Raw genomic sequence first — 17808 nt, 5'->3', positions numbered from 1 at the left:
GAAAATATAAAAACACAAGACTGAGTCAAGAAGTGACTTCCTTTAGCAATGTGAGCACTGTATAGCATTGGCAAATGCTGTAACTGAGTCAGAACTGAGAATTCTTTCATGAGAGCGGAAAGCTGTGGTGGAAAGAAGAAATGGACCAACTTGGGAGTGAGGTCTGAGTTTCAGAGCAGGGACTGTGTGTTCACTGGTGGCTGCCAGTGGGTTCTACTTCAATCCGTGTTTGCTAGGTTGTTCATCCTCACCAATTATAGTGTGGAACGTGGGCAGGTCTTTTGACTTCTGTGTGTTTACAGTGTTTCATCTGTAAACTGCTGCCCATCAATCATCGCTGTCAGGATGGGCAGATAGAGAGTGAAATAAAATAAAATGAACAAAGGACCCCACCTCATATCCAACCCACAGCTGACGTCAATTGCGATTTCAGTCCACGGACCAACTTGTGATGCTTGGACAGGCTCTGTCTGGGTATTGATGAGAAGAAAGGTCAGCTCCTCTTTGGGCCCAGTGAGTTGCAGGTACTCATCTTTTGGTCAGTCAGAATAACATTTGCTTCACCTTTCTCTATTTTTTTTCATTTTATGAATTTTTGTTATTGTAAAGAGGGGTTACAATTATATAAGTCAAATAAAGAGTGCTTTTCTTTTTGAACAATGTCACCCCTTCCTTCACTCTCTCCCAGTGTTTCCCTCCTGTCCCTACCCACAAGTTGTATAGTTCAACATGGTGTCTACTGAGTGTCACTGCTGCATTTTTTCTCCTCTGTCTCACCATTTCTGAGCCTCCTTACCCTCCCCCAAATGAATAAACAAACAAGACAAAAGGAAAATAAAACAAAAAACAGCAACAAAGGAAAAAAAAACCCTTGTTTCCATTTCCTACAGTTCATTTTGATAGATATTATTGTATATGATCATATGCACACAGCTATTGTGACTTTGTGATCTTCTTTGTGATCTCCTTTGGTCTCATTCTGTGCGAATGCCTAGAGACCTGTATAATTTATCATGTCCCAGTGTATTTTTTTCACCATCCAATGTGTTTGAACTCCTTTCCTTCTTGGTTAGAACATTCCAGTCATCGTTTCATGTTTCTCCTTTTCTAAGCTGTTCCTTTCTTACACAGGACTGTGTGATTAATTGACAGTCCCCTAGTCAGGTGCTCCACAGGGCTGCACTGTCTAGGGACCAGACTTCTGAAGTAGCCTTACCCCAGCTCATCATTGATAATCACATCTTTGTTCCTCCATGGAATCATTCAATATTACAGCAACACTGTTTTCTAAATACATCTAGTCTACTTCAAGGCATTGCGCTTCTCAGTTTTCCACCTGTAACCTTCCATTGCTCTGTCTACCATATCTTATGTATATCCACATCTATTATATCTTATATATCTAAATCTAATGATAGTTAACAACAAGAACAATGTCTCTCACAAAACCTGAGCCCCATTCATCTCTTCTTTAAATTCATAAACAAGACCTTCCTTTCCTGAAATCTTAAAATATTCACTTTGTCTTACTCAAGGAATCAAAAATTGTGTGCTATGTACTACAGTCTCTTTACCAGTGACATCTTAAGAAAGGTACACTATCTAGCCAAGGACTAGTGAAGTCCATTACAGACTTCTCAACACATTGAGTTGAGAAATATTAAATCAGGAGGTGGTAGTGGGGATCTGATGACTTGAGATTATACATGTGTGTATATGTATCTATCTCTATCTATCTATCTATCTCTATCTCTATCTCTCTATCTATCTATATACAGAGAGAAAGAGAGAGAGAGAGAGTGAGTGAGCAGGAACACCCATGTTCCTGCCCCCATATAGGCTGCCTATGAGATTCTAGAAGCTGTTGTTTAATGCTTGCTTAAAATCTCCACAAACGCCTACACTTTCTGGCCAAGGAAACAGATGTCTGGACTATCTAACGGAACTTCATATATGTGTTAGTAAAGTGATTCAAATATGACATTTTAGAAAGTTAAATATTTGTGTATCTTTCTCACTGCCTATATAACTTTTAGATCTGAAAATGGACACAAAGCCCATAATATTTTTCAAATAGTCTATGTTCCATATGTTTTTGTAATCATTTTCCCTAGTCATTATTTGATTAAATGGCACAAGACACTATTAAATGAGGGTATAATATGATATTTAAAATAATTATTTCAATTCAGAAGACATTTGTTACATTCCTACCATTCTCTAGACATTCTCTAGAATGAATTCAGTTTGTTAGTACACACAAGCAAGTGAAACAGTTGTAATATAATGTTGTGGTATTAGGGACTTGGCGTCTAGAGTGATGTTTTGAGCTCAAGCCTTGTTTTTAATCCCTTATCCGTCTTTGGTATTCTCAATGATAACAACAGTAGAGACTACCATTGAGCATTTTCTGTACTCCAGATCCTTATTTTAAATGTTTTATGTGAATCATTTCATTTTGTCCTCTAAAGAAATCTATAATGTGGAAGTTAATATCATCTGTATTTTAAAAGAACTGAAACACAGAGATTCAAATTTAAGTAACATCATAGGGGAAGCCTACATGTTTGAGTAAAGACTGATAGTGGCCTGGGCTGTATAGGGAGTGGATGTCTAAGGGGAAGAGAATTTGCCTGAGGAGAGCAGGGAGGAGGCAGAACCAACAGGACTTGTGACAGATGGTGAGGGAAAGACTTAAGACTGAGGCTTAAGGGGGCGGGATGGTGCTCAAGCTTGCCTAGCAAATATAAGGCCCCAAGTTCAAGTCCCAGGACTGCTAAAAAAGAAAAAGAGACAGACAAGGAAGAGACCCGAACCCTCAAAATCTTATCATATGTGCACTGGATTTGAAATCAAAGAGAGATTTCAGGCCTCTGGCTTTGCTGTCAGGGATAGTGGAACTGAAGGATGTTTAGGCTGACAATGTTCTAGTTAAAGAACAGCCACAAGCCTTTTAAAGGAAGCAGCACCATTGACGAAGCAATAGATGAAGGCTGTGAGTTTAAAGATGCTTCTTTCATCTTCCTTAGAGGGGCGAAACCAAGACCCTGGTTAGTCTTCTGGTCTTTGAATCCTTAGAGCCCACTGCAGTGTCTGGCACAGCATAGATGCTCTGTCTTCATCCTTTCTGTTGATCTGTGGAGCACTTCCTTGTGTTACACTAGTGGGCACTCACCAATCCCTTCTCAGAACTTCTTTCCAAGAGCATCCAATCTATGTATCTTATCTGTTGGAAACAGTTAGGCTGTCTTACTTTTTAAGAAAGTATCCTGTAAAGACTTGACAGTAATAGTGTTGATCACATTAGGATATAAATAGAGTCATCATGCTGTCTACTAGTCAGGCATTTTGTAGACTCTTCCTTAACATTTCGAGTCTCAGAAGTCATGTGTACAGACATGTAGTGTGTATTATATTAAGGAAAATTATCATAACATTGATCCTGAAGCCTGCTTCTGTATCCCTAGCCTTCTCCTCAACCTCCACTAACTTAAAAATAAAATAAATAATGAAAACTAAATGTATCATGAACGACCAAATGCTGTTGGAATATTAAAGGACTTTTAGTCACTTTTAGTCCTCAGTCGTGCAAGCCACACCTTCCTTCAGAGCAATCATTGGATTCAGTGCAATAATTTGGATTTACTCATGTTAGAGTATTGTACACCTAAGTAGGACAGTCTTCAAAATTTAAATTTTAACTGAGAGCAATACCAAATCTCCTTTTCAGAAAAAACTAAACAAATATAATAGTAAAGTAACCTTCATCCAGTATCTGCAGCAATTGAGCATTTACCACATAGAAAACATCAAGTCTGGATGTTGCAAGGGGTACGGAAGCATGAACACTGCAGTTTTTCACAAAGCAATTGTGGCTGTCTCATGGAGCATGAGGAGGGGAAAGAGCAGAAATTTTAAAGATGTCTGGACCAGAACTTAAATGATAATTTTACTTAGATAACAGAAATGAAACAAGGATGATAGTTGAAGGGATAAAGAAAGAAGAATCAACAATGGATGACTAGAAGCAGAGTCTATGGCTTAATCAAACTCAGAGAAAGAATTTCAAGAGACGGACCTATTGTGTGGAAGATCAAAGACACTTAAACAGGGGGCCTCCACAGGTTGCTGTAAAAGGAAGCTGAACTTTAAGGGCTGATCACACACAACTATTGATTATTGTGAATGAAACTGTGGTTCATGGACCAGTGCTAGTCTATGAAATGCTTGTTACCAGTCTATGCTAACAACCCACAGAATGCGATTCAGCTATATCATCACACACCGTGTTACTTTAGTAGATAAGTTTTTATGGGAAATCTTTCTCAAATCAAAATGTAATGACTTCAGCTGTGTTCTGATACAGAGTTCTACTACAGTTTAAATGACGACTGTCTTCCAAAGTACCATAAAACTTTATCGTTAGGTTGGTGCTGTTGGGAGTAGTGGGAACTTTAAGATGTGAGGCCTTGTGTGAAGACTTCAGGTCACTGCGGCGGTGACCTTAAAAGAGATAGTTAAGGGCTGTCTTTATCCTCTATTCTGTTCCCTGTTCCTGATGTGTTACCTATCCCAAAGCAACAGGGCCAACTGATTACAGACTAAAACTCCTAAATCTATGAGCCAAATTAAGCTCTTTGTATATATAAACCCTTCCTGTGTATAAATTAATCATATCGTGTATTTCTTACAGTAACTGACTAAGACAGTTTCTTACCTTACATTGGACTTTAAGAAGCAGTTCACTAACAGATTACATAATACAGATATTACGGAATGAGGATAAGCACACGATTCTATTTTAGGCATTTTATAACTTCATTGTTCGATCATATATGGTACAACTACAATTTCTATTGAAAATATTTTTCTGCCATGTTTTAAACATCAAACAGAGCTCTCAAGATTTTTTTCTAATAATTTCTGTCAATATTATTTTTGGAAATATTCAACATTGCTTTTTTTGTTTTACTTTTTCATTCTCATCATTTGAATACAAGCTGTAATATGGTGTTTTTTTTTTTTTTTGGGGGGGTTTTTTTTGGTCCTGTCCTGGGGCCTGAACTCTGGGCCTGGGCGCTGTCCCACAGCTCTTCAGCTCAAGGCTAGCGCTCTACCACTTGAGCCACAGCGCCACTTCCGGGTTTTTTCTTTTTGCTTATGTGGTGCTGAGGAATCGAACCCAGGGCCTCAGGCATGCAAGGCAAGCGCTCTACCACTGAGCCACCTTCCCAGCCCACAAGCTGTAATATGTTTCACATGACTTGCCAAATATGGAATTACCATAAAGCCCTTCATGCTCTGAATAGGTAAACTATGGTATATCCATACCATGGAATATTACTCAGTAATGAAAAGAAATGAGCTATCAAGCCATGAAAAGAATGCATAGCATCAAGTGAAAGAAGCCAATCTGAAAAGACCAAATACTGAATGATTCCAACTAAATAACACTCTGGGAAATTAAAGACTACGGAGATAAGAAGAAAAGACCAGTGGTTTCCAGGAGCTTGGAGAAGAGAGGGGTAAGTAGAGAATAGTGGAGAAGTGGTTAGGACAGTGAAACTATTCCATATTGTACTGCAATGTCGGATAACATTCATCACACATTTGTCAAAACCCATAAAATGTACATTACCAAAAGAGAACTCTCATATAAACTGTAGAATTTGACAATGATTTATTAAGTTTGGTTTATCTATTTTTGTCCTTATGTTAGTGCATGTTGATGGTAGAGGAAGCTATGCTCAGGGAGGGCCTAGAGCTGTACTGAATTACCTCTCTACTTTCTGCTAAAACTGGTCTGAAATATGAAGTGTATCAATTAAGGCTTTTAATGAAAGAAAAAAATATTGCCGTTAGCTTACAACTTTCTAATAATTGTTTTAGTGTTTTCATGGGAAATGACTTTCCTCTGATGGATATTTTTAACCATTTAATGAAGTTAATGAAAATGAAATATATTCTTTTGCGGAGCTGACAGTTTTAAGATAGTGAGTTGGTGGTCAGTCAGGTCTCAGTTCAAAGGGGAATGATTCTGAGAGCAATGGGAGTGGTTAGAGGGCACTCTAAAAATGATCTGACTGGTTTGTCCCTTAGCATGGCCATTCACCTAGATGGCAGTATGGGAAAGTGTATATGCAAGCTATTGTACTGATGCTGTTTGCAATACAGAAAAATAAACATGGCACTGCATTCTCCAAAGAAACAGTAACAATAGGTGATTAGATAGATGGATGGATGGATAGCTAGCTAGCAAGATAGACAGACAGACAGACAGACAGACAGACAAACTGTCAAGAATTGGCTTAGGTGATTATAGAGGTTGAAAATTGTTGGATCTACAGGGACAAGTTGGATACCTAGGAAAACTGGTGGCAAATTCTAGAGCAAGTTTGAAGGTCTGGGAACTCATAAAGCCAGTGGCATGTTTCAACCTACATCTGAGTCTAAATGCACAAAACCAATATCCAAGCTTAAGACAGAAAGAAGTTATCATTACTCCACTTTGTGTGTGTGTGGGGAAGAGGGGGGATCCAGTTGTGGGGCCTGAACTCTGGGCCTGGGCGCTGTCCCACAGCTCTTCAGCTCAAGGCTAGCGCTCTACCACTTGAGCCACAGAGCCACTTCTGGCTTTTTTCTTTTTGCTTATGTGTTGCTGAGGAATCGAACCCAGGACCTCAGGCATGCAAGGCAAGCGCTCTACCACTGAGCCACCTTCCTAGCCCCTACTCCATTTTTTATTCTATTCAGACTTGCATCCTACTAAATGATGTACACCCACATTAGACTGAGTAAAGAAATTTACTGTATCTGAGTAAAGAAATTTACTCAGTCTGCCAATTCCAATGTAAGTCTCATGTAGAAACCCTTTGACAGGCAAATCCAGAAATAATGGTCCTCTTAGTTATTTCTGATTAGACATATCCTGTTATATTAGACATACAATTTATCCTCCATTTTCCATTAGGTTTTTTATTGTGCATGTCATGCATGAGTGAAGAACAAAAAGTACAAAAGTACTTTTCTAAAGAACATCTTCTTATATGCTGCTCTGTATTATCTTTTCATTCTAATGTTGAAAAACAAATATCCATATGAATTCAAACCATGCTATGTGAGAAAACAAGTAGCATCATTTCACATCTAATGAATGAACTTAGAAGAATAATGCACACTCCTCTGTATTCCTATTAACTTTTTATTTCCCCATAGCAAGATAGTCATTAGTTTAACCAAGCCTTTTCCAAAGCATACCTGCAACCTTGTAAAAACAAAGTCAGCATAACTTACTGGAAATTGTCCAGCAAGGAAACAAAAATGTTGATGGATGTGTAGAAGTATTTTCTGGACCATAAATATAATATCTGGTATTCTCAACTCTATTGATAGTTGTTTATTCCCAGTGGAGTGACATTTTCATAGGTAGAATTTGTTTTTTGTTTTTTGTTTTTGTCGGACATGGTCCTTGAATTCTGGGCTTAGGCACTGTCCTTGTGCTCTTCTACTCAAGGCAAGCGCTCTACCGCTTGAGCCACAGCACCACTTCCGGTTTTCTAGTGGTTTATTGGAGATAAGAGTCTCACGAACTTTCCTGCCCGGGCTGGCTTTGAACCGCGATTCTCAGATCTCAGCCTCCTGAGTAGCTAGGATTACAGGCGTGAGCCACCAGCGCCCAGCAGCCACCAGCGCCAGGCTCATAGGTAGAATTTGGAAGAAGGAGCAGAGTACCATGATATATTTTCCATATATGGCATGATTTCATTACTAAGCCATTTATCTCTTGTCTAGTCAAGTCCAGATGAAATTTCATTAGGTCAATATTTGAGGTAATATAATAAAATGCTGGGGTATTTTTTTTTTAAGAATGGGAGACATATTTTGCTTTGGATGCTGCAAGACATGATTGCTGAAGATAATAGGAATTGTATCTACATATTTTAGGCAAAATCAGTTTCAAGAGTGATAAATCACCTAATACAGTTAAATCTGTCCTAGTGGTTGAATGCTATAAGTTTTCTAGTAGTGATGACTATTATTAATTACCCAGCACACTGTCTATGTGTGGTACAAGCAAATATCAAAACTCTAATAAAAACTAGTTTGTGTCTGTTTTTATGTAATGAATATGACAGTCATGGGCTGGGAAGGTGGCTCAGTGGTAGAGTGCTTGCCTTGCATGCATGAGGCCCTGGGTTTGATTCCTCAGCACCACATAAGCAAAAAGAAAAAAGCCAGAAGTGGCTCTGTGGCTCAGGTGGTAGAGCACTAGCCTTGAGCTGAAGAGCTGTGAGACAGCGCCCAGGCCCAGAGTTCAGGCCCCACGACCAGATTTCCCCCCCCCCAAAAAAAAGACAGTCATCATTTTAAAAGAACAGTGAAAACTCTTAAGTTGTAAAAACATTGACTTTTCCTGCTACAGTCATTGAAATTATATAAATTTATCTAAAACTCCAATTTACTAAAGTATTCAATATAGATAATGTTCAGAGCTACCTTTTATCTCAAACTTCCCATAAGAGTCAGTGTAAGCCAATCCCCTAGTGATGTAAAGGTTAAACTTATTTGAAATCTGTTAATGGGGAAGATATTGATTGTGCAGACAGGCCAGAAAAAATGAGACTATTTCTTGCTAAGGAAATAATCATTGTTATTCAACCTACAAATCCTAAATACAAAAGGAAAGTTACCATTTATTATTTTTCTTTGTGTGATAGCTTCATTGAAATGTGAATGAGTAATGTTTACTTTGTTTTTTTCCTTCAATTTCTTGATGGCTCTCCACACCCTCCCTACATATTTCATTACATGAAACTGTGCAGAACCCAGAAAACATTCTGCTTCAGGTTGCCATTAATTAGTAAGCATTACGAACAGTGTCAGTTCCCCCAAACTGTTCACGTCCTAATCTCTGTAGCCTGAGATTAAGTTAAAGACTTTGGCACAGAAAGATTATCCGGGATTTATAGAGCTGACCCAGAGTAATCGCTGGGGCCTTAAAGATGGAAGGAGGGAGTTAGACAGTCAGAGAAGGAGAAGTAGTTGTTGGAGTGATGTGATTGCTGGCTTTGAAGGAAGACAAATGAGCAAATGACCTTCAAGATGCAAAAAAAAATATTTCTCTTAGAGTTGCTAAAAGGAAGACAACCTTCTGACATCTTGAGTCTGAGCCAGTGAAACCTATTTTCAACTCTGACCTCCAGAACTGTAAGACAATACATTTGTGTTGTTTTAAGCCACTAAAATTATCTTTATCATAGCAGCAAGGAAACTACTGCAAGCATAGTAATAATCATTAACTGATGTGCACTTTTCTCAGCAGTATCTGCAAATTTTCATATGTAGTTTTCCTATCATCTATGGAGTCTTGGCCTGATAGATGCTACTTGAAAATGTAAGGAAACGAGAACCAATCTTAATTCTCAGATATGAAGAGCAATTAAGCCACAGAAAGGCCTATTATTTGAAAACTAAGTATATCCCTTTATCTCAAAACAAAGTATCAGAAAATAGAACATATTTGGTGTGTAAAATCTTTTACTGTTGTTGTTGTTATTTTACTCTTCCTTCCTCAACACTATAACATAAAACAGATATAGTTTTGCCTTCTTAGTTGGCTTTCTGTCACAATGACAAAGTCTAGGACCCATGTAGAGGTTCAGTTTTGAGGTACTACTGTTATAATTTAAAAAATAAAATACTAAAGACAAAATAGCCAAAATTTGGAAGCCACGTACTGGTGACCCACATCTGTAATCCTAAGGAAGCTAAGATCTGAAGATTGTGGTTCAAAGCCAACCCAGGCAAGAAAGTTTGTGAGACTCTTATCTCTATTTAACTACCAAAAAGCTGATGGTAAAGCTATGACTTAAGTAGTAGAGTGCTAGCCTTGAACAAAAGAGTTCAAGGATGGCACCGAGGCTTTGAGTTCAGGCCCCAGGACTCAGAAGCTACAGAAGTTGACTAAAACAAAACCTACCCAAATTTCTCACCAAAATTAACAGACTGTTGTTACTGAGTGCAATCTGGCATTGCACAACTTATATTTGATGATTAATCAGTTGGTATCTGCCAGGAAGAGGCCTCAAGACATAGCTTTTCAATTTAGCTAGAAAAAAAAATAGCACCGTTAATGATGGCCTTGACATTCAGCAACGCCAAATTAAGCAGTCAATCTGACATTTTATAGACAGCCTGTTACAGAGGTTCACACTTGGTGGACCTTCGATAAGCATTAATTGCTTGGCTGACAATAAACAGCTATACATCTGTTGTTTTCCAAACTGCACATGGTGGAATAAATAGAAAGCTGATTCTAATGTGCTCTAGGATGGGACCTGATGAGCAACAAAAGGTGTGTGAGGATTTTGATACAATAGCTTCACAATTTCCTTTTAAAACTGAGCACATTCACTAAAAATATAATTCATTTTGTAATCCAAGATGAGTTACTATACAATAGTGATCACGGTCAGACATTTCTTTCTTTATACATAGAAACCTGAGAGACAGAATCCCATTCCTGTCTTTCCATTATTTGACTCAGAGAAACCATTAACATTTCTGAGTCAGATGACTATTATTTTTATTATTGTGCTTATGGTTCACTGCATTCATTAAATTGAATGGAGATGATGAACTATGGTTTTCATTTTATTCTTTCACTTGAACTGATTTATTTCTACTGAATATAAGTACTATGAAACTAGAAAAATATAAAGTAATCATAATAGCGAATACTTTTTATCATATATACTATGCTTCCAATATGTATGGAAATATTATTTTAATTTTTGTTTCATATCCTCTTAGTGCTGTTAAAATTATGATTTTCATGCTAAGTTTTAGTTAAAATAGAAATATCACTTATCTATCACACATAATATATATTGATCTCATCTATAGTTAAGTTAACCTCAACTTCATCTGAAAGAAGAAATTCAAAGAATAATATAGCTGATGAAAATTGAAGCCTTTAAAATTTGGTATTGAATGAAAGCAGATGTTTTATAAAAGAGGGACAAGACAGTTGATTGTGAGTTTGATGAATAATTATTGGGATCTGTAGATACAATCTGTTTTATCTTTGTACAAAATCGACTCAGAATGAACTGTCCACACTGTGTGTTGATTCAGCTGCCTGTTGAATCAATTGCTTTTAATTAGCCCATCTGATGTTGATTGGATTCCTGGTTTGCATGCCTGAATTTCTAAGATACTAAATTACCAATACTCTTCTTATTCAGAGAGATTTGACTCTAATGCAAGGAAAGATTTTCATATCAAATCATTCTTATCAACTTGTGACCACAATACATCTATTAGATGCCCTCAGATCCTGTTACAACCTGTAGAAATTAGTCTGGTTCAAGGAAAAATCTGGAAATAGGCAGTAACAATGCAATGCCATAGTGAGCAATGAGTACTCACACTTTTCAGGCCAACTGTGGTTGGAAGACGTAGAGGAGGTATCTGTACTTGTAAAGACAGTATGATATCTATATTTGGTTTTCTTTCCATTGGAGGGCTTCTAGTTTCCCAGTTTATCCAACTGCTCCTGAAAAGGAGAAACAAAGGTAGGCTCTGAGGCCTGGAGGAATGGCAATATGTGAGTTCAAGCCTGACTCTCTCACTTACCTGTTTTATCAACTTGATCCATTGTTAAACTTCATTGGTTCTGTTTCTTCATGTTTAAGTATGATAGTCATGCTGCCTACTTCACAGAGTTGTGAAGATAAAACTTTAATTCGAGGGGGACTCTGAGGGCCTAGCATGGCACATGCTAAAGGCTGGGTAAATAGTAGTTTCTGTTTTCACTGCTGTCAAAACACAGTTACAAGTATGTCCTGGGAGAAGAAATAATTATTGAGCAAAGTTCATCTTCCCCAAATGAAAAAGAAGATCTAGAAGAATGATATATGTATCATATGTACAGGTGTGATGGATTTATAGATATATAAATAATCCAAAGATACATTTTTATAACATAAAAATTTCACCTAACTACTTTTCTAAAGGTAGCTTAATTCTCTTACATTTTTTGTGCATCGTGTGTGTGTGTGTGTGTGTGTGTGTGTGTGTGTGTGTGTGTGTGTGTGTGTAAGTCAGTACTGGGGCTTGAACTCAGGACCAAACTCTCCAATTTTCTTGCTCATGCCTAATGCACTATCCCTGGAACCACAACTCCAATATTGAAGTTTGCTAGCTAATTGGAAATGGAATCTTGCGGTCTTCTCTGCCCCAGGTGACTTTGAACTGTCATTTTCCAGGCCTCAGCCTCCTAAGTGGCTAAGATTACAGGCTTGTATATTATTCTTCAAGTCTTTTTTCTCTCTCATTTTGTAGGATGTAGAGATTTTTGCCTTGGCCTTGGACAAAGCATGTAGTATGAGTGCAGAAAAAGTGAACTTGAACATTTGAGAAGACCCAAACACTTCAACATATTGGTTGCGCTGGCCTGTTCTGCCTTAGATTCAGGAGGTTTTAATGAAATGGTTGCTTAGCAACTAATTTAGTTAAATGGAAGGGCTACTGCCCGCATCTGTGATTATGTGCCCAGTGATGAGAAATTGACTCCAGTGTGTGCTGCCTGACTCAAAACTGTCAAACCAAAGTGATAAAGAAAATGGGAGATTGAAGAGGGTTTCCACAGGTAAACTGGGCATCTATATGCAAAGTCCTAGACACATCCTTTTATGTTAGAATGTTCAAGGAAAAGATATTAGAAGAGGACATTAAAAAATGAGAGGAATTATTGAACATTTACATGACAAATTTGAGTGATTGTCAACTCACATTAGATGTTTGCTTTGCTGCATTTCATTTTTTGCTTTTTTGTAGTTTCTTAGTTTCACTAGACTACAGGATTTCTAGAACTGACTTTAAGCACTGTTTTGTGACTCAACTTGGAGATGCTTTTTTTTCTCGTTAGAGACTTTGATACATAAAGTCTGTTAAGAAAAGGTACCAAAGATATTAACCTTCTTCTAGCGTAGAGAGGAGAAGCCTATCAGGAGAGGGAGGCAAGAGGAGGTAAAGTCGTGTGGGGTAGAGGGAGAGATTTGGGGATTGGCTACAGCCATGCCTCTCAAACATTTATATGCACGTGGTCTGCCTGAGACTCCTCCCTAACACACAGCTCCCCATCTAGGTCGCTGTGGTGTGGGATCCACCAATTCTGCATTAAAGAATGATGCGATGTTGCTGATTCAGGAACGGCCTCTGGAGGAGCAAAGGCCTGGTGACTTCTACTAGTTAAAATCCTCAAATTCCAGGTCTAGGAGAGTAATTAGTTTCCTGATTCTTCAATATGCCCAGGGTAGCTCCATAAGCCATGTTTACAGGTTCTCCTGTCATATTTACATTAGTACAGTATCCCTATTCAGCTTCCTCTGTTGCTCTACTTTTATTCTTTTCTCCCCCTGTTTTCCAACCTTTTCTGAAATGTTCTTTCCTTGTACCTACCCTGCCTGCTTCAAGCAGACTCCTGATCACATCCGCTTAGTCACTCCATACAAACCCCAAGTTCTGTCTTAGCACAGCCTCCCAAATGCAGTAAATCAAGGCTTCATCTCAGTCAGGATGTACTTGGAAGTCATTAAAAAGCAGGATTATAACATTGGCAGCCACATGAAACTAAAATATCTCCACAGGAAAGATTATTTTCATTCACAGTCTATCAAATATATTCGATCAGAGGAGTAAGAGGACCATCCCTAGATATCTGGGAAGAGGACACTTTATAACAGATAAAATAATGAACAGGAGTGTGTTGGATGCCCATGCTGAACTCAGGGATCACAGAGCAGAAGGTGACAGGAACACACAGACTGTTTCATCCTCCAGAATAGGTGACAACTCGTGAACAGATGCACGTGTGTGCAGGCCTGTGTGTGTGTGCAAGTGTGTACTGGGGATCAAACTCAGACCTTTGTTCCTGCTAGACAAACTTCCTGCAACTAAGCTGAACTACATTTCCAGTCAGACAAAAACACCTTTTGAGGGTCCCCTGACTTTGTTGTGGGCAGCAGATTTGGCCTCCTCACTTACCCTCACTTTAGCTAGGAAAAAACAACTTGACTTGTATCCTTTTACTATTTTGTTCCTTTCTCCCTCAGAAGACCCAGATAGATAACATGTGACTTCATCCTGGGAACTAGAAAGAGACAGAGGAGAAACTATAAGGGTGCTTGTTTTGAAGGCTCATTATCCACTACACAGTAAAAGTGCCACTGAGCCCAGAGCAAAGCTGTAAAACCCGGTCCCTTGAATTAGCAAACTTCGTGTTTGGAGATGGTAGGAAAACCAATATGCAGCATAATTTTAAAATAGAAGGTGAATTTTTCTTTAAGTAGATAATGTGAGAGAATTGATAATCAGTGATGTTAATTTTTTGTTCTCTGATTATATTTGTAGTAATACGATTTTATTATTTTAGTTTGTCTTGAGGTGTTTTATTCCCTGAGAGTAAGACTATAATGTTGGAGGGGGGAAAAACATTATAAATATATAGCAGAATAAAAAACCATTCACCAAGTATTGTTACTTATTGAGGCCATTAAGCTCTCTAGATGGTGTGGGTTACTTTTATATTTGTGAGGTAAAAGAGGCAAAGAGTCCATGTCAACTGAAGTGAGGACCCTTTTCTCATTGATAGATAGGAAAGGGCCTATTGCAGTTGGCTGAGCAGTCTCATTATCTGAGATTTACTACCCATTATAAATGTGAGCTATAACAAAAATACAATGAAATACAGCCACCATTACTATTAAACAGAATGCAATCGTTGTTGTTTCAGAAGTTCATTCAAATTTCTGTAACAACTTGTAGCCATTGTAAACATCACTGATTATAGAAGATTGGGCATGTAAGCGTTATTTACCATAGCTAAGATATGGAACCAACCCAGATGCCCCTCAGTAGATGAAAGATCAAGCAAATATTATATATATATATATATATATATATATATATAATGGAATTCTATGCCTCCATCAGAAAGAATGACATCACCCCATTAGTTAGGAAATGAAAAGACTTGGAAAAAATATTAAGTGAAGCCAAGCCCAAAGAAACATAGATCCCATGGTTTTTCTTATTTGCAATAACTAGTATATGTCTAGAACAAGCAGAAAAGGTCAAAAGCTATGTGGGAGGGAAGGGAGCGTGGGGGGGAAAACAAAGAGGAGGCAACAATGCTTGATAAGAAATGTACTCATTACCTTGCTCATGTAATTGTAACCCCTCTGTACAGTATTTTCACAATAAAAAACTTATTTAAAAAAAGATGCTTTGCAAATTGATGAACCTGAACACACTGACCGGGATTCATTTCAAAATAGGATAATCATTGAATTTATAACTTTAAATATGGGTTTGTAGAAGTGAGTGGTGATGATGGTTTCAGGAGGGCGGGGGGGGGGGGGTCACACTATCAATTCAGAAGAATGTGGCAGAAGGCAAGACTTTTTTTTGTCAGTCATGGGCCCTGAACTCTGGGCCTGGGAACTCTCCTTCAGCTCTTTAGTTCAAGGATAGTGCTCCACCACTTGAGCCACAATGCCACTTGTCGCTTTTTCTGTTTATGTGGTGCTGAGGAATTGAACCCAGGCCTCATGCATGCAAGGCAAGCACTCTACCACAGATCCACCTTCCCAGCCCCTTTATATATGTGTGTGTGTGTGTGTGTGTGTGTGTGTGTGTGTGTGTGTGTGTGTGTGTGTGTGTGTGTGTGTGTGTTATTGTAAAAATACTGTACAGAGGGGTTACAGTTACATGAGTAAGGTAATGAGTACATTTCTCATTGAGCATTGTTACCTCCTCCTCTGTTTTTCCCTACCATCCCTTCCCTCCCTGCCTGCCCAACTCCTCCTCCACCCCCCGAAGTTGTAAAGTTTGTTTTCAACATAGTGTCTTATACATCTCGTTATAATGGGCCAACCTGTATCCTTATTTCAGCATTTTACTTCCTTTCCCCTCCCCAAATTATAAAAATGCATGTACAAGATGCAGAGCACCGGAATCAAATAGTGAAAACGGGGGTTATACCCTGGGGGAAGAACATACGAAACAAAAAAAAAAATCACATAGTAAAAACAATAGCAAGAAAGAGAAAAACCCCTTGTTTCCCTATCTTGGAGTTCATCTTACTTATCATCTTATATGGTCATATGTATATAGCTTTTACCTTTTCTGCTTGTAGAAGGCAAGTCTTCATGCTCAGTTTATCCATCTGATGTATCTGATGCATAATTATGTGGTGTTCATATTTCAATTGTTATGAACATGCAGGGATTGCTTTTGTGTAGATCCTTTTAGGATTCCCTATTTCACTTCATATTTCATTTCATTCCTGTGTAAGTTAGTCCCCCCCTTATCTGTGGGGAGTGTGTTTTAAGACCTCTAAAAGATGCTTAAAGTCTGCTTTTCTCGTGTACACTTTTATTATAGCATAATTTGTTAATTAGATGTAGGACCTAGACATCAATAACTACTAGTGAAACAGAACATGCATAACAATATTCTATAATGGAAGTAAGGAGAATATTGTCTCTCTCCACATTTCTTAGTCTAGTCAGCTTCTGTGAGTGTGGCACACTACACGATTCAATGGGCTGAGTTCCCCTTACTGTGGCCATTGTGATGTGGTGTTAAGCTGCACCCAGGACTGTGCTGCCATGAGTCTATATGGTAACCAGAACGACTTTTGACTAAATAATGCATGTGTAGCATCCACAGCATAGATACACTGGATGAAAAGATTATTCGTGTCATAGGCGAGTCAGAGTGGAAGTGTGGAAGATTTCACCATCAGCACACAATTTAAAAGTTACAGATTGTTTATTTGGGGAGAATTTTGCATTTAATATAGCCAAATTGTCATTGACTGTTTAAATAAAACTATAGAAAGCAAAACAAGGAAAAAAGGTATACTATATTTACCTAAAAGTGGGATTGTTCAATCATAATGGCAAAGAACTTGGCTAGGTATGGCGGCTAACACCTGTAATACCAGCTACTGCAGAGGGAAAGATCAAAGTTCAAAGTTTTGTTGTTATCTGAACAAAAACAGCTAAGGGTGATTATTCACTCTGTCATTCCAGCTACACAGAAGACATAAGTAGGAAAATTATCATCTCAAGCCAGCCAGAGGATCAGGATGGGGAAATAAGAGCCTGCCTGAAAAACAACTAAAGCAAAAAACGATCTGGCTACCAAGCACACAAAGCCTGAGTTCAAACCCCAGTACTGCCTAAAAAGAACAAAGAAATAGACGTAAAGAAGTCAGGAGCTGAAAGTGTGACCAATTGCCCAGAATGGATAGGATGGCTGCACATTACTTGATAACAGTGGGACCTAAGATGGAGAGGGAATGGGTTCCCTGAGCACAACAGCTTTGAAGGAGACTCTGTATGAGAGAAATATGATCTGGTGAGCGTCTGGCTGGGACTGCTTACATCTCCAAGTGACTTTGCAGTGGTTTGTGTGAAAGAGGCTCTATCAACGCATGTCAGAAACTGAAGGCAATCCTTGGGAGTAAACTTTTCCTTTCCTGGTCTATCTGGGTTGTTGTCTTGCCCTTTTCCTTTGCCATTTCCTAATCCAGTCTCTCTTTTTTCTTCTCACCCCAGGCCATGTTCAGTCTGTGCATGGTGGAGAGCGGAGCTGACGAGGTAAACTTACATGGTGTGACCAGCCTTGGCTTAAAGCAGGCTCTGGAGTTTGCATACACGGGACAGGTATGACACCAAACGGAACCTGAGAGTCTTTTCACTTTATCTGCACCCAACTAGAGGACATTATCCCAGA

The 17808-nt window shown here is 38.5% G+C and overlaps 1 protein-coding gene across 1 annotated transcript in view; it reads left to right on the top strand.

Annotated features, from left to right (window-relative positions):
* Klhl32 (kelch like family member 32) overlaps positions 1-17808 on the top strand; it is a 144588-nt gene that overhangs the window by 14039 nt on the left and 112741 nt on the right. The window contains exon 3 of the mRNA XM_042679572.1: positions 17631-17738. Coding sequence (XP_042535506.1) covers positions 17631-17738 — 108 coding nt within the window. The remainder of the gene's footprint in view (positions 1-17630; positions 17739-17808) is intronic.

The sequence above is a fragment of the Dipodomys spectabilis genome, unplaced genomic scaffold (genome assembly GCF_019054845.1).
Source record: "Dipodomys spectabilis isolate Male_0828 unplaced genomic scaffold, ASM1905484v1 ptg000053l, whole genome shotgun sequence".
Classification (NCBI taxonomy): Eukaryota; Metazoa; Chordata; class Mammalia; order Rodentia; family Heteromyidae; genus Dipodomys; species Dipodomys spectabilis.
This window is presented reverse-complemented; position numbering and strand designations above follow the sequence as displayed.